We start from the raw sequence: 16,759 nt of genomic DNA, 5'->3' as shown, positions 1-16,759 counted from the left end.
TTACTGTCCTCAGACTATGCTGACACTATACCCCAGGCCTAAGCCCCCACTGAACCTCGTCATCCCAGAGCCCATGTCACTGCTACATTCCTCCAGCCAGCCAGAGTCACATGGTGAGCCTCTGAGACGCAAGTACAGTTTCCAGGGAATATGTGCACATGTCTCCACCCCAGGCCCCAGTGCCACGGCCATGGCAAGTGAACCTGTGCACCAACATGCAGTTGCTATGGTGGTTCCATGCGTGCCTGATCCTGGATGACAGCTCCAATACTGTGCTGAGAGCTCTGAGGTCAGCATGCCATACCAGACACCAGAAAGGATCCTCTCAGCAAGAACTTCTTCCCATGGATGAGACAGGAGAGAGTGGGATGATATGTTTAACATGATCAAAGGGAAAATGACCTGTCAACCAAGAACACCTCACTCATCAAAGCTGTCATTCAGAAAGGAAGAAGAGACAGACTTTGCCAGCATCCCTAAGGATGGTGTGTCAAAGTTTTAACTCTCACGGCAGATGGCAGTCAGAGGAGAGCAGCAATGTGACCCCAGTGGTGGTCGGTTAATGCCACGTGCAGAAGAAATTTGAACTATTAGACCTGCTCTAGAGAAATGCTAAAGTGAATTCTTTAGGTTGAAATAAAGAGACATAAATATATCAAATGAACATATTGTACGCCTTAAATTTATACAATGTTATATGTCAACTACATCTCAGTAAAAAACCCACAAAGAATATATTTGTAAAACCTACAGCTCCTACTAAGGAAATAACTTAAGAATATAGCTAAGACATAATGGAGAAATTAAAATAGAACACTAAAATAATATATGTTTAATACAAAATATGTCAGATAAGGTGGAAGAGAAACAAAAACATAAGCATAGAATAAATAGCAAAATGGCAGACCTAAATACAATTATCCTAATAATGACATTCATGTGAATTAAATAAATATTCCAATCAAAAGATAGAAATTTTCTCCCAAATGAAAAGGTAAGATCCATCTATATGCTCTATGTAACAGACACACGTTAGACTCAAAGGCACAAATAGGTGTAAGTAAAAGGATAACAAAAGAGCTACCCTACAAAGAGTCACCCCATAAGTAAGCAGAAATGGCTATTCTAATATCAAAGTAGCTGTTAAAACAAGAAATATTATTAGAAATTAAAAAAAAACATTTCAACATGTTAAGGCTGTCAATATAAGAGGAAAATAAAGCAATTATAAACATATATTATTCACCTAACAACAGAACCCTCAAACACATGAAATAGAAACTGACAGATTTGGGAGGATAAATAAACAATTCAGTGAATATAGTTGGATATTTAAAAGCTCTTCCATCAGTAAGTGAGAGAATAGCTAGTCACAAAATCAGGAGGCCTATGGAAGACTGTCAAAACACCAAGAACCAGCTTGACATAACTGACATATATAGAAAGTATTCTTGTAGGACATAAATAGGGATCAAACATTAAAAGGATGGAAATTTTCAAAGTATATTCTCTGAAGACAAAGGAATAAACTTAAAGCAACAACAGAAAGAAATTTGGGGGATTTCCAAACATGTGGAAAGTGACACACTACTGAAGAATTTACAGTTCAAAGATGAAATCTGTGAAAATACCTTGTACTGGATGATACTAAACAGAATATATCAAAACTCTTAGGGTGGAACTAAAGTGGTGTTTAGAGACAATTCGTAGTTTTGTCACTTATACTCAAAAGGAAGAATGTTATAAATGCATGAGCTGAGTAGCTTCCTTCTCAAGGAGCTGTACAGAGAAGAGCCAATTAAAGATATAGAAAGAAAAAATGATAAACATATTTAACTGAAAGGTGATTGTGATGTATGTAGAATAACTCACAGTAGCCAATACCCAAATATTCAAGGGCATCAGCAATAGCATAGATGGATACATTGTAGTTGAATCAGACAATGGAACGGAAAGGATTATGGACAGTTTACAACTTCATGAAACTATGTGGATGAATTGCACAAGTTTAGCTTCACCTGAAAGAGCCAAAACTAAAGTATGCATACTGTATGACTCCATTTACATAAAGTGTTTTTAAAATGAAGATAAGAACAAGAAAGGGACATTCTGCAATGCTGATAAAATTCATTTTCTCATTCTGTGTGATGGTGACACTTGAAAATTCAGCCCTCTGTTGTTGGCACGTATAACATTGCATTCACCTGTATGTACATTATACCACAATAAAATTAACATAAGAGAATATTATAAAAATAAGCAAACATATTTAAAACTAGACATAAAATTGAAAAAAATCCTACCAAATGCAACTTGTGGAAACTAAAACAAAATTAAACAAAAACATCAGAAGTGTCTTACAACTTCTAATACCATTTTATCTGTAATGCAGAAAGCATTTTACACTCAGTTACAGAATATTTAGATGTTTATGAATGAAGAAAAATGTAATGCCAATGAAATACCAAAAAGAAACCCTTGTAGGGTAGAAAAAAGGGGCTGGGGCGCCTGGGTGGGTCAGTCAGTTAAGCGGCTGCCTTCGGCTCAGGTCATGATCCCAGGTGCTGGGATCAAGCCCCAGCATCGGGCTCCCTGCTCAGCGGGAAGTCTGCTTCTCCCTCTCCCATTCCCCCTGCTTGTGTTCCCTCTCTCGCTGTGTCTCTCTCTGTCAAATAAATAAATAAAATCTTCAAAAAAAAAAGGGGGGGGGGCTAATACATTATGTGTTATGTGCATTTTTATGGAAATACTAAAAAAAAGGAAATTACATGTTAATGGCAATCATAAATAGATTTGGACAATGTGTAAAAATAAAAGATTGTGACATAAATAGATTTACTGAAGCAATACCATGTTGGATTTACATTTGAAATGCCATAAACTTTATCTGTCGTATTAGCAGACTAAAGAAGATCAAGTCATGTAATTTCTCTGATGTAAAAGGCAACTGATAAAACTAATATCCATTCTTAATTTAAAAAAGTATTTAGAAAGATAGAAATAAAGAGGGAACATCTAGGGCAAAGTTCTAGAGTAAGTATGATAACTCTGAAAAAGAACTATAATGAATATACTGTTTACACAAAGGATGGTTTTTAAGTATGAAATTGACATAAAAATACATAGTGAGGTTAATGAAACAGATTAGAGAGTACAATATGTACCCACATATATATGGAGTGGAGATTTCAAGAAGGATGCAAAGTCAGTTAGTGGAGGAAGTAAAATCTTTTCAACAAATGTTATGGATGAGCACTGGGTGTTGTATGTAAGTGATGAATCACTAAATTCTATACCTGAAACTAATACTGCACTGTATGTTAACTAACTGGAATTAAAATGAAAACTTGAAAAAGAAAAAAAAATGAAATTGTTTTGGAAACAATTCAGTATCAAATAATATTAATATTTATATACCTTATAGTATATAAAGATGCTAATGCTAAAAATTGCTCATACATAAATGTAAACTATAAAATTTCAAGGATATATATAAAACACATTACCTAAAGTGGGCCAGAGATTTCTTAAAAAGAATACCAAAAGCATGATCCATAAAAGAAGAATTGATGAATCAGGACAATTTCTACTCTTTGAAGAGAAAAGGAAGATAAATCATAGACTTCAGAGAAAATATTTACAAATCATACATCTCATAAAAGACTTGCTGCCAGGATACTTAATGAATTCTCAAAATACAATAACAAAAATTAAAAATATAACCAAAATATTTCAATAGTTAACTTCATCAAAAAACATATGGATGGCAAGTAAGTACAGGAAAATATGCTCAACACTATTAGTCTTAGGAACATTCAAATTAAAAGCACTACAAATCAGACTTCCTGTTCTGGAAAGATAGAGAAGATAAACTTTTTGCTATTCTTTCTACCAAATACAGCTAAAACCCCTGGACAGTATTTACGAGACAACACAAGAAGATTCAGACAGGTGATGAGAAAGCTGACAGACTTGGCACTCCAGACCTAAGGAATGACATGGCTGTGAGTGCCTTGGAATTTCTCTTTACCTCACATATACCAGATTGGTAACAGAGAGGCTGGCAACCCCAGGCCCCAATGGGGACAGACAAAAGTCCCCAAGATGTTTTTTCTCTCCAGTGAAAATAATGAGAAAAAGTCCTGTTAGGAAACAGAAAATTTTTAGACACTAAGTGCATTATCCCTATCAAAAACCATTGACTATACAAACAGAGAAAGACATGTATCATATGATCTCACTGATATGAGGAATTCTTAATCGCAGGAAACAAACTGAGTGTTGTTGGAGTGGGGGGTGGGGTGGGAGGGATGGGGTGACTGGGTGATAGACACTGGGGAAGGTATGTGCTCTGGTAAGCGCTGTGAATTGTGCAAGACTGTTGAATCTCAGATCTGTACCTCTGAAACAAATAATGCAATATATGTTAAGAAAAAAAAGAAGAAGAAGGTAGCGGGAGGGGAAGAATGAAGTGGGGGAAATCGGAGGGATAGACGAACCATGAGAGACGATGGACTCTGAAAAGCAAACTGAGGGTTCTAGAGGGGAGGGGGGGTGGGAGGATGGGTTAGCCTGGTGGTGGGTGTTGAGGAGGGCACATTCTGCATGGAGCACTGGGTGTTATGCACAAACAATGACTCATGGAACACTTCATCTAAAACTAATGATGTAATGTATGGGGATTAACATAAGAATTAAAAAAAAAAAAACCATTGACTATTATCCAACAAAAATATCACTCAGGAATGCAGGAGAAATCAAGACATTCTGTGATAAAGGAAAACTATGAAAATTATGAAACCCACTTTGAAAGAACTGCTAAAGGGAACTATCTAAACAGAAAGTAAAAGATAAAAGAAGGAATCTTGGATCATCAGGAAGAAAGAGAACAAAAGAAAGAATAAAACTATCATTAGGTCTAATGGAATTTGTTTCACCTCTTGTGTTGTCTAAATTGTTTGATAGTTGAAGCAAAATTATCAGTTGAAGCCAAATTTTAACATCCATGTGATTCTCAATGTAAGGAGAGAAATATTTAGGAAAATTATAAGTAGGACACAGTAAAGGAAGATAAGGCTCTATATTTTACTTAAAGTGCTGTGGTTGTGATAGACTGTAGACTGTGATATATGTGTATATGATTATCTATATAAAGATATCTAATATCTATATTATTTATATAAAGCAGATTAGAGCACATATGACATATATATATGTTTATATATATAAAGTTATTTATAAAGAAAAGATCTACTTTGGTATAAATTATACTCCATCAATTAGGTGATGATGTAAAAAAGTGTAACCTTTAATTTTATCTGAAAGCATCACAAACAGAGCATCACAAAAAATAAATTCCCAAGGGGTCATAAATTCTATTTAAGAGTTAAAAAATAAAGAAATAAAGAAAAATAGATAAATCCTAGAGAGTAACATAGGAAATTATATTCATGTACTTTGACAAACTTCTGAAAAAGTCCAAAGCAATCACCAAAATGATGAATTGGACTAGAGTAACATTAATAAATTTTCTCATTAAAAGACTCCAATTTCAGAGTAAAAATGCAAGTCACAGAGTCAAAAATCTATTTGCATCTTATAAACTCAGAAAAGAGCTCATATCCAAAATATGACAAGGACTGGAAACATTTGAAATCTTACCATGTCCTCTTTATCTACATAGAGCCGGTTAGAGTTGTTAGAAGCACAGGACGTCAAACTCTCATTCCATGATTTTCTTTCAGTGTTAATGTTAATAGCAATTGTTGGAGTATGTAAACCACTCTTTTGGACAATGGCCACAGTGATAAACTAAAGAAAGATTATGAGATATCATCCAAAAGTACCTTGAATATTAACAAATTCAAATAAATTTACATACTCACATATGTATACACATATGTGTGCATAACATATCCATGTACACTCACAGGATGGTACAAATAGAACAAAGTATGCTTACACACACTCATCAGAGAATGGTCAGCCTATCATTCCCTAATTTATGTGTTCATATAAAGCAAACACACAAGAATATCCATCTCTACATGTCCTGAGAGTCACTGAACAAAACCACTATTTTAGAATAGTAAAATGATTTATCTCTTATCATGTTATAGCAGGAGGCAATTTGAGGCAATTGGTAATAATGGATATGGGGATTTAAATGAGTATTTCTTCAGATTGTTACATTAGAAGTAGCACTCTCCTATAATCATTATTTCTGAAAGTTTATTACATGATTTTCTAATTTATTTTCCCCAGAAGAATCTATTATCATCTTTTCCTAGTCTAAGAGAGAGATAAAATAGAAACTATACTAATATCAAATTTTGAAAATTATGTACCTTTTGGGATCCTTGTTTCCAGGGACGTTTGGTTCTGCTCCAGTCCTTCAGTAACTAGAAAAATTAAAACAATCTTCATACAAACTTAATATTAAACTAAATAAATCATAATGATTTGAGTTTCTTAGTTTGAAATTTGGTGTCTTTAGAATGAAAAATTCTGTAATAAAGTTGATTTTACCAGTAAGTAATTAATGAAGTAATGAATGTGTGGGGGAAAATGTTTCAAAAGCCTAAAGAATCAAACCTCACCACTTCTTACAGTATTTGGTTTACACAATCTCAAGAATTAACTTGTGTATTTCTCAATAAGGTCTCTGCTATAACTTCTCTTTGAGTCATGAAATCTGAACATATTTGTAATACTCTCTACATTATTGTTATTTCTAATGTGACAAATTTAAAATAACCATTCCAAAGTTAGAGCAAAATGAGATAATACAATTCCATAATGTTATGCAATATTTCGAGGCACTGATCATTAAAGTGAAAAATTCCTTTGTAGTCATTCAAACACTTACTTACAGGGAATAACAGCTATTGTGACCACAGTGGACATCAAGACAAGGCAGATGATTCCCAGGATCCCAGCAATGAGCTTCCCTGGACATGAATAAATAGTAGGAAGAGAAATGAAAATGCTGAGAAAGGATGGGCAGAAATAATTCTTTAAGAAATTCACATACAAGAGAACCAAGGATGCTCAGAGAGTCACATATAAAAATTTGGAACCCAAACCCCTATCTACCATTGTAATCTTCTCTCAGAATATATCATTACATTTGGAGTAAATATATTACCCCATGAGATGGTAAAGATGAATTACAACAATGCCTGAACAGTTAGTCCTCAGATTTCAATTACAATACCGTACTTCTACTCCACTCTCTATATCATCACAAATAAAAAATATGGGAGATCATTCCCTACTCATTCCCTACACCCCCGCACCCCAACTAAACATCATAATACAGCTTATACTGTGTGTGTATTAAATGTTTTACCTTTACAGTGAGAGTTTTTGTCCTTCCCTTGAAGATCCTGAGAAGCATTTTGAAGATTTAATTCTGCATAGGTTATTTCCTGTTCAGTTACTGAAATGGAACTTTTAGTGCCCTTAGCTTTCATTTGATGTCTTTTTGAGCCCTTAACCTGATTGAGTTCTGCATAGGTAACTCCTTGGTTATTCATCTCTGCAGCTGTGTAGTATCAGACACAGTGCTGAATGGAACTGTACTGAAGGACTTGATGAATAGAATATGCAATAACAAGATTGCTAGGACAGTCACACTGGGTGGAGTGTGTGGTGAGTGATAGTATTCATTTGCTGTTGAACATGTAAAATCTGGTACTAGTTTCCTTAGAGCTTTAAAGAAGTGTTTCATGATAGAATAAGTTGTTTTAAAATAATACATTATATGTTAAAAAAAAAAGATAGTAGGAAGGGAAAAATTAAGGGGGAAATCAGAGGGGGAGATGAACCAGAGTACGGACTCTGAGAAAAAAACTGAGTGTTCTGGGGCGGGAGGGCGATGGGTTAGCCTGGTGATGGGTATTAAAGAGGGCACATACTGAATGGAGCACGGGGTGTTATATACAAATCATGGAACACTACATCAAAAACTGATGATGTAATGTATGGTGATTAACATAACATAATAAAATAAAATTTAAAAAAATCTTTAAAACTAAAAAAATTTAAAAAAGAATAAGTTGTTTTACAATGATATTCTATGTTTGACACAATAGTTATTGGTTGGAAAAAGGTAAAGCAATAAATTTATGAACAAGAAAGGGATTAGTGAATAATATTGTCCTTATTAATGTGAGGTCAGATTCCACAGAAACATGTCAACACTATTAGAATAACTGGCTTAAAATTAAAATGCTGCATTAGAAAAAAATGTTGCACCTACTTTTTTGACAATTATTAAATCCATATTGGTTAAAAATTGAGTGCTCTAAGATTGGGGTATACTAGTTTTAGCACAAGTAGGAATTTCCTGTAGTAATTGACTTTTATTTAGGACTTACACTTCTTTACTAAAAGGTAATGCATTGCTATCAAGTCAATTTTTATTTTGAATAATTGTAGAGTTCTGAGAAATCGTTAAATTTCAAAAGAAAGATTTTATATATTGAAAAATGTCACATGACACAATAAACTTATTGGAAACCTGAACAACATTGAAAACAAAGACCAAAATATATTTTTTAAAAGTACTTATATAACACCATAAATTAACAATTGATTTAATGATAAAGATATGAAATCATAAAATGATAAATAAAAGTGTAGATCATTTATGGAAGAACACTGTTGGTACAAACCACAGAAAGATCTATGAATGTCAAAGACAGTGAGGGTAGCTTTAGTTGTATAAAGAATTCCAATAAATCAAATCAAAGTAATTTCATAATTCAGTCAATGAGCTCTGCAGTCAGTGAAATCTGGAATTACTCCTGGCTCTCAAACTTACAAAGTATGACCTTTAACAAGTTACCTCCTGTCTAGCTATCTAGTTTTTACTGATCTAAAATGGGAATTAAATATGTAAAATACAATGCAGGTAAAACACTTACTACTCCATCTGGCTTTTCTAAGCTCTCAATAATATTTAAGTTATTTTAATTATTTTTAACACAATAGCCAATTTTTCATTACTGATTTATATCCTTTAGACCATGTAACATCATTCATTGACAGGAGTGTCTTTCAGTATTGAATATCTTTTTTTGTCAAGCTTTGTTTTGAACATTTATAATTAAGTTTAAATTAGGATTTTCCAGAAGGTAACTCATCTTGCTTTTTATGAAAAATCAAACTGTTTTAATTTATCAAAGCAAATGTAGACCATTTGACCCTTATGATTTGATAGATTCATGTTAAGAATCTATTTTTAAAGCCTCAGCTAAATATCAAATAATATAGGTAACTATAACTGATGACAAATCCAAATTAACTGTTCCTTCTCATGATGCTTATAGGATTTCACTTAAAATTATATTGATTTGCAAACACAATTATGCCTGTGTATATATACCTAATTACTTCTCCACAGGCAAGAATTTGGATATTTTAAGAAGTTCTCCAATATATTTCAAATTCATTTTTGTTTGTCACTCTGAATCGTTGGAATAAAGATACCAATGTTCTCTGTGATTTGATGTATATTTGTTGTGCTTCAGGGGCATCCCATCCAGCATTTGTATCTCCCACTAAATGAGGTGACTAGTAGAGAGACAGCAGAAGAGTGATACATACCTTCTGTTGGCCAGTGAGTCAGGCATCTTCCAGTGGGAGACCAGGTTACTCTTGTAAACAGACAATATCTGTGGTCCTCACAGACTGCTGACCCTGTGAGGGCTCAGAGTGAGGCAATAGTGGAAAAAGTAGATTTCTCATCGGTGTGTCACTTAAAATTTGAACAGGAAATTCTTACACTTGGCCTATTTTGAAGACCGTTATCTCATCACACACCTCCAGAATGTCCGAGACTTTCAGCTGGTAGTGTGTCATTTAGTTTGTCCCTTGGCAAGTGCCTCTGAGAAATGTTTATGTTCCACAAGGTATTGGGGTCAGAGACTTGACCACCTGGGCTGTTAACTTACTTCCATCTGAATCACAAACACTGGAGAACTTGGGCCTTGTGAGAAATGTCTTAGATGTTTAAGTTCTCCTGTTAGACAGGGTTTCTACATCCTGGCATCACATGCTTGTCTTTCTTGCACCTTTGCTATGTCATACCTATTATATTGCAAATATTTTAAAATCATCATCCCATTAACAGGTATTTAATGATATTTGACACTAATTCTGAAGACTTACTACATTTTTGTCCTATTGTAACTGCCACAAAGACAACAATTTCCAAACTTATCTTCTCAATTTTTCTACCTTCATTTTTAATAGACCTGCATTTTATTTTTATTATTATTTAAATAAGTTATTTAGGTTTCTTTTGAAAAAAAATGTCTGTGGAAAGGATAAAACACTGAAATTTATTGAAACATAGCACTGTCCTAGAGATTTGAATATTAAGTTATTATTCATATCGTTCATTGATTCATCCTCCAGTGATAACTGTCTGTATTTTAATAGAAATAATTGTTGTAAATGAAAAAAAATAGGTCTAACTATATGATGGGAAAATGAATTCAATGCTTAAAAATTTCACTTAATTCAAAAAATTGAGGTGGGCTGAGAAGGTACTTTTAAAACACAATTAAATATCATGTGAACATCACATAATTTTTGAAGATATTTGCAAATATGTTTCTATTGCTCTGTAGTTGTTGTTTTGGTTTTGTTTTGCAAAATTGGTTGACAATATTTTTATTTTTATGTATTTATTTCTAATGATGTGTAGTTGACATACAATATTACATTACTTTCAGGTGTAGACACAGTGATTCAACATTTTATATACATTATATGATCATCATTATAAAACTCATTACCATCTATCACCATATAAAATTAATACAATGTTATTGTATTGTATGTTCCCTATGCTGTAATTTGCATCCCTGTGACTTATTTTATAACTGAAATCTTATACTACTTACTTCCTTTTACCTATTTTAGCCATCCCTCCATGCCCCTGCCCTATGGCAATCACAACTTTACTCTCTCTGTATATGACTCTGTTTCACTTTTTTTGTTTTTGTTTTAAATGTGCATTGGTAGTTAAAACATATGGCATTAACTTCATCTGACTAATTTCATTTAGCATAAAATCCTCTAGTTTCAATTGTGTCAAAAATGACACACATTTTTTTGTTTTTATTGCTGAGTAATATTCCACTGTTTATATATACTGCTTCTATTTATTCATTCATCTATAGATGGACTCATGGGTTGCTTCCATATCCTGACTATTATAAGTAATGCTGAAATAAACCTAGGGTGCACTCATCTCAAGTTAATGTTGTCATTTGTCTTTAGATCCCCTGAAATGGATATTCTGGATGCTATGGTATTTCCATTTTTAACTTTTTGAGGAACCTATATCCTGTTATCCATCATGACTACACCAATTTAAATTCCCACCGGCAGTGCACAATGTTCCCTTTGCTGCACATCCTCACCGGTATTTGTTATTTCTTATATTTTTAGTTCTGAGAGCGTTTTACAGCTCATTGTGGTTTTGATTTTCATTTTTGTGACAAGTGTGATGTTGAGCATCTTTTCATGTGTTGGTTGGTCATCTGTATGTCTTCTTTCAAAGAAATCTATTCAGGATCTTGGCCCATTTTTTAATCCGTTTATGTTTTTTGGTGTTGAGATGTAGGAATTCTTTATATATTTTGGATATTAACCTCTTGTCAGATATATCATTTGCAAATATCATCTTCCATTCAGTAGGCTGCCTTTTTGTTTTGTTGATGGTTTCCTTGGCTGAGCAAAAGCTTTGTAGTTTGATGTACTATTTATTTTTCATTTTGTTGCTCTTCACTAAGGAAACAGACCCAAAAGAATAAAGTTAAGGCCTATCTCCAAGAGTTTATTGCCTATGCTTCCTTTAGGAGTTTTACATTTCTGGTTTTACACCTACATCTTTAATTCATTTTAGGTTTATTTTTGTTTAGGTGTAAAAAGGAGGTCCAGTTTTATTCTTTAGCACATAGTTTCCCAGTTTTTTATTTATTTATTTATTTATTTATTTATTTATTTATTTATTTATTAAAAGATTTTATTTATTTATTTGACAGAGAGAGACACAGCAAGAGAGGTAACACAAGTAGGGGGAGTGGGGGAAGGCGAAGCAGGCTTCCTGTCGAGCAGGGAGCCTGATGTGGGGCTCCATCCCAGGACCCTGGGATCAAGACTGCAGTGAAGACAGATGCTTAATGACTGAGCCACCCATGCACCCAGTTTTCCAGTTTTTAAACACCACTTACTGAAGACTCTCTGTTCCCCATTGTCTATACTTGCCTTCCTTGTCATATATTAGTTGATCATATAAATAGAGGTTTGTTTCTGGGCATTATTTTCCATTCCTTTCAGCTCTGTGTCTATTGTTGTGCCATACTGCTTTGATTGCTAGAGCTTTATAGTATAGTTTGAAGTGTAAGTGCATGTTACTTCCAGTTTTATTCTTCTTTCTAATGATTGCTTTGGATATTCAGAGTTTTTCATAGTTCCACACAAACTTTAAGATAATTTATTCCAGTTCTGAGAAAAATGCTACTGGTGTTTCTTAGGGATTACATTGAATTTCTATATTGTTTTTCAAAATATGGGTATTTTCACGATATTAATTCTTCCGGTCCATAAGCATTTATTTATTTGTGCATTTTCAAATTTCTTTTATCAATGACTTATAGTTTTCAGAGTATAAGATTTTTACCTCCTTGGTTAAATTTATTCCTATGGAATTTATTCTTATAAATGGAATTAGAAAGGGGATTGTTTTCTTAATTTCTATTTCTCCTAGTTTTTTCTAGTGTATAGAAATGCAAAATATTTCTGCATATTAATTTTGTACCCTACAACTTATCTGATTTCATTTATTAGTTTTAATAGTTTTTTGGGGGGGGGTAGAGTCTCTAGGTTAATTATCTAGAGAATCATGTCATCTGAAAATAGTGACAGTTTTGGAATTTCCTTATCAATTTGGATGTCTTTTATTTCTTTTTCTTTTCCGATTACTGTGGTTAGGACCTCCAGTATTGTTTTGAATAAAAATGATGAGTGGACATCCTTGTATTGATCCTGATCTTAAAGGAAAAGATTTTAGCTTTTCACTGTTGAGAATGATGTTAGTTGTGGGCTTGTAATATATGGCCTTTACTATGTGAGGTATAGTCCCTGTCTACATACTTTTTGGGGAGTTTTTATCATAAATGGATGTTGAATTTTGTCAGTGCTTTTTCTGCATCTATTGAGATTGCCATATGATTTTGATCTTTCTCAGTTAAGTGGTGTGTCAAGTTGATTGATTTGCAGATATTGAACCATCCTTGCATACATGGAATAAATTCTTCTTGATCATGGTGTATGATCCTTTTATTGTGTTGTGGACTTCAGTTTGCTAAAACTTTAGTGAAGATTTTTGCATGTTCATCAGGAATTTTGGCCTATAATAATTGTGTGTGTGTGTGTTGCATCCTTGTTTTTTTTGTTTTGTTTTGTTTTGTTTTTTAATATCACGGTAATGCTGTCCACACAGCATAAAGTTGGAAGCTTTCCTTTGTCTTCATTTTGGGACAAATCTGAAAAGAAGAGGTATTGTCTCTTATTTAAAAATTTGTTAGAATACACCTGTGAAGTTTTCAGGTCCTAGATATATGTTTGTTGGGAGTGTTTTGACTACTGATTCAATTTCTTTACTATTAATTAGTCTGTTTAGATTTTCTGTTTATTCCTGATTCAATCTTAAAAAATTTGTATATTTGTAGGAATTGGTCCATTTCTTCTAGATTGTCCAGTTTGTTGGCATATAATTGGTCACAGTAAGTGTCTTATGCTGTTCTGTATTTCTGAGGTGTATGTTGTAACTTCTCTTCATTTCTGAATGTATTTACTTAGGTCCTCACTCTTTTCTTCCTGATAATTCTGCTTAAAGTCTTATCAATTTTGATACATGTCTTTCTCTTTTGACCAGGTAATTGAGATACATCATAACCTACACGGGTAAATTCATAAATTCTCAACTAGGATAACAAGAATGGTCAACAAATAAAGAATCCAAAGACATGGATTCTACTCCTGTCTTTACTACTTAATATCTTCTTTCAGCATGAGGACAATTGCTAAAATTTGATGATCCTCAATTAATTCCTCTGGAAAGTACATGTAACCATTCAGTTATTCCTTCATTTCTCTAGAAATCTTTATCAAGAATCTTTTCTGTGCCACATTATACAAATTCTATTTACAGCAATAAGCTAAGGTAAAGATTAAATAATATATGTTATTTTTAAACTCTAAAGTTTCAAGTAAGTGTAAAATTGTTTTATTATAAATTAAATCTAACTTTAAAATTCTAATGTATTGTATGTCCGAGTCTCTAAAGACAAATGGGAACAAAGTGTCCATCCACAGGGGACTGTTCAGCTATACTGAAGTGAAGTCCCACAGTGGACTACTCAAATTTCTGAAAGGATGAGAAAGTACATGCTCATATGGAAAGACACACTACTGGTGCACCTGGGTGGCTCAGATGGTTAAGCATCTGCCTTCAGCTCAGGTGGTGATTTCCATGTCCTGGGATTGAGCCCCACATTTGGGCTCCCTGCTCAGTGGGGAATCTGCTTCTCCCTCTTCTTCTGCCTCTCCCCCTGCTCGTGCTCTCTTTCTCTCAAATAAATAAATAAAACCTTAAAAAAAATCAGGAAAGGATACATGCACACACATATGTATGTATGCACACAAGGACATACAAAGTGTATATGTGTGTTTCTATATGTATAAATGCGTGTGGTTTCTTGTGGGGAGAGGGCTAGTGGGAAAAGAAGAAGCTTTCTCCTCCTCCTTTTCTTCTCCACTCTTTCTCTTCTCCTTCTACTTCTACTCATTCTTGTCCTCCTTTTCCTCTCCCTCTTCTATCTCTTCCAATCACATTTGGATGGTTTACTATACACTGTTAAGTTTGCAAAATGATGGTCTTTGCTCAATGATGGGATCATGAGATAATTTAATATATTAGTTTTCATTTTCTATAATTGTTTATATTAAATATATCATCTGTGTTCTTAAAAAAAAAGTCTTATCAATTTTATATATTTTTTCTTTTTCCATTCATCTGCTGATGGACATCTGGACTCTTTCCACAGTTTTGCTATTATGGACATCCTGCTGTTTATAAATTTTGGGGTGCCAGTGTCCCTTGGGATCACTACATTTGTATCTTTGGGGTAAATACTTAGTAGTACAATTGCTGGGTCATAGGGTAGCTCTATTTTTAACTTCTTGAAGAACCTCTGTACTGTTTTCCCAATTGGTCGTGGTGAATAATCCTTTTAATGTACTGTTGGATCCTATTGGCTAGTATCTTGATGAGAATTTTTGCATCCATGTTCATTAGGGATATTTATGGTCTATAATTCTCCATTTTGGTTGGGTCTTTGGTTTTGGGATCAAGGTAATGTTGGTCTCATAGAACAAGTTTGGAAGTTTTCTTTCCATTTCTATTTTTTGAAACAGCATCAGAAGAATAAGTATTAATTTTTCTTTAAATGTTTCATAGAATATAAAGATGCTGCCACAATTTTACATACTACCATACTTTTTAGAAAATAAAATTGTTAGACAATTAAAAAATAAATACAAATTAAAAATATGAAAGCAAAACATTAGGTGGAATTAAATCCAAATAAAGAAGATTCTGGTGAGTGTTGTTGATAATGGAGGAGGCCATCATGTGTGTGGACTGGGGCAATAGCAGGAATCTCTGTACCTTTCTCTTAATTTTGTTGTGAACTTAAAATTGCTTTAGAAAATAACATCTTAAAAATATTCTGAGAAAGCAATTGTATGGCTTTTGGAGAAATGAGAGATATGTTTTTTAGATGGTGAGATACCATTATACCAAAATTAAGTAACTAATGGCTGGTGCTTGCACACATATGGTCTTAATTCTAAGCAGGAGTCATGAGGAAATACTTTTGGGTCAAAGTTGAAATATGGACAATTCTTGTCACTCTCTGAAGATACTAATGATCTGAAATACAGAGAATTACATCTCATTAATTTAGTAATATATACCATAATATTTTGATGAATAAATAATTTATTTTGACAAATAGTTATATATCAAAATAGAAATATTTCCCATGTCGTTGTTCTTTGAAAATACTGCAACATTTGTGTTTATCTAATTGTTCACAAATTAATGCTTTTCCTTGTAAGAGTAATTCTTTATTTTAAGTCATAAAATATAAAAATTTAAGTCATAAAAAGTTTCTTAAGAAACTTACACTTTGGAGAAGAAAGTTGAGCCTTTTGGCTGCACAGGTGAATTATTACTGATTCTCTGGAAGACTCTAATCCATGAGAAATTAGTGAAGAAGTTCAACAAATACTATGAGAAACAGATTTTATTAGAATTCAAATAGAAGCTCTTATATCCATTTAAATTTTGTAGTAACAATAAAGTTAATTCTTTCTTACTTTATAGTATCTGTGTATATCTATATATGTTGTATCACACTGGACACAGTATAAAAGTATCTCACTAGGACTAAGTAAGAGGAGAAACTGACAAAGATAGCAATTTTGGGTTTCTGATAAGTAACAAAAGGTTAAAAGTATTTTGTGAAATATGTACATTTGAAAAAATCCTAGATATTCAAGGAAGAAGAAGCAGCATATTTGTCCTCTTTTTGCCTAGCACTACTCCCGTGTCTCCCCACCTGCCCACCCTACTTCAGTGATCAAGAAGATTTGTAGTTTTTACAATTTGGAG

At 33.2% G+C, this 16,759-nt stretch overlaps 1 protein-coding gene across 1 annotated transcript; it reads right to left on the bottom strand.

The window, feature by feature from the left end:
- Window positions 1–5,616: 5,616 nt before the first annotated feature.
- Window positions 5,617–7,538, bottom strand: LOC118025434 (NKG2-A/NKG2-B type II integral membrane protein-like). Its single transcript, XM_035027840.1, is given in 4 exon segments — window positions 5,617–5,754; window positions 5,756–5,811; window positions 6,873–6,978; window positions 7,353–7,538. Coding segments are annotated over 4 exon segments (486 nt in total).
- Window positions 7,539–16,759: the final 9,221 nt, after the last annotated feature.

The sequence above is a fragment of the Mirounga leonina genome, unplaced genomic scaffold (genome assembly GCF_011800145.1).
Source record: "Mirounga leonina isolate KUSES-001 unplaced genomic scaffold, KU_Mleo_1.0 Mir_201, whole genome shotgun sequence".
In the NCBI taxonomy this organism is placed as follows: domain Eukaryota; kingdom Metazoa; phylum Chordata; class Mammalia; order Carnivora; family Phocidae; genus Mirounga; species Mirounga leonina.
Note: the sequence above shows the minus strand (reverse complement) of the source record. Positions and strands in the feature narration are given on the sequence as shown.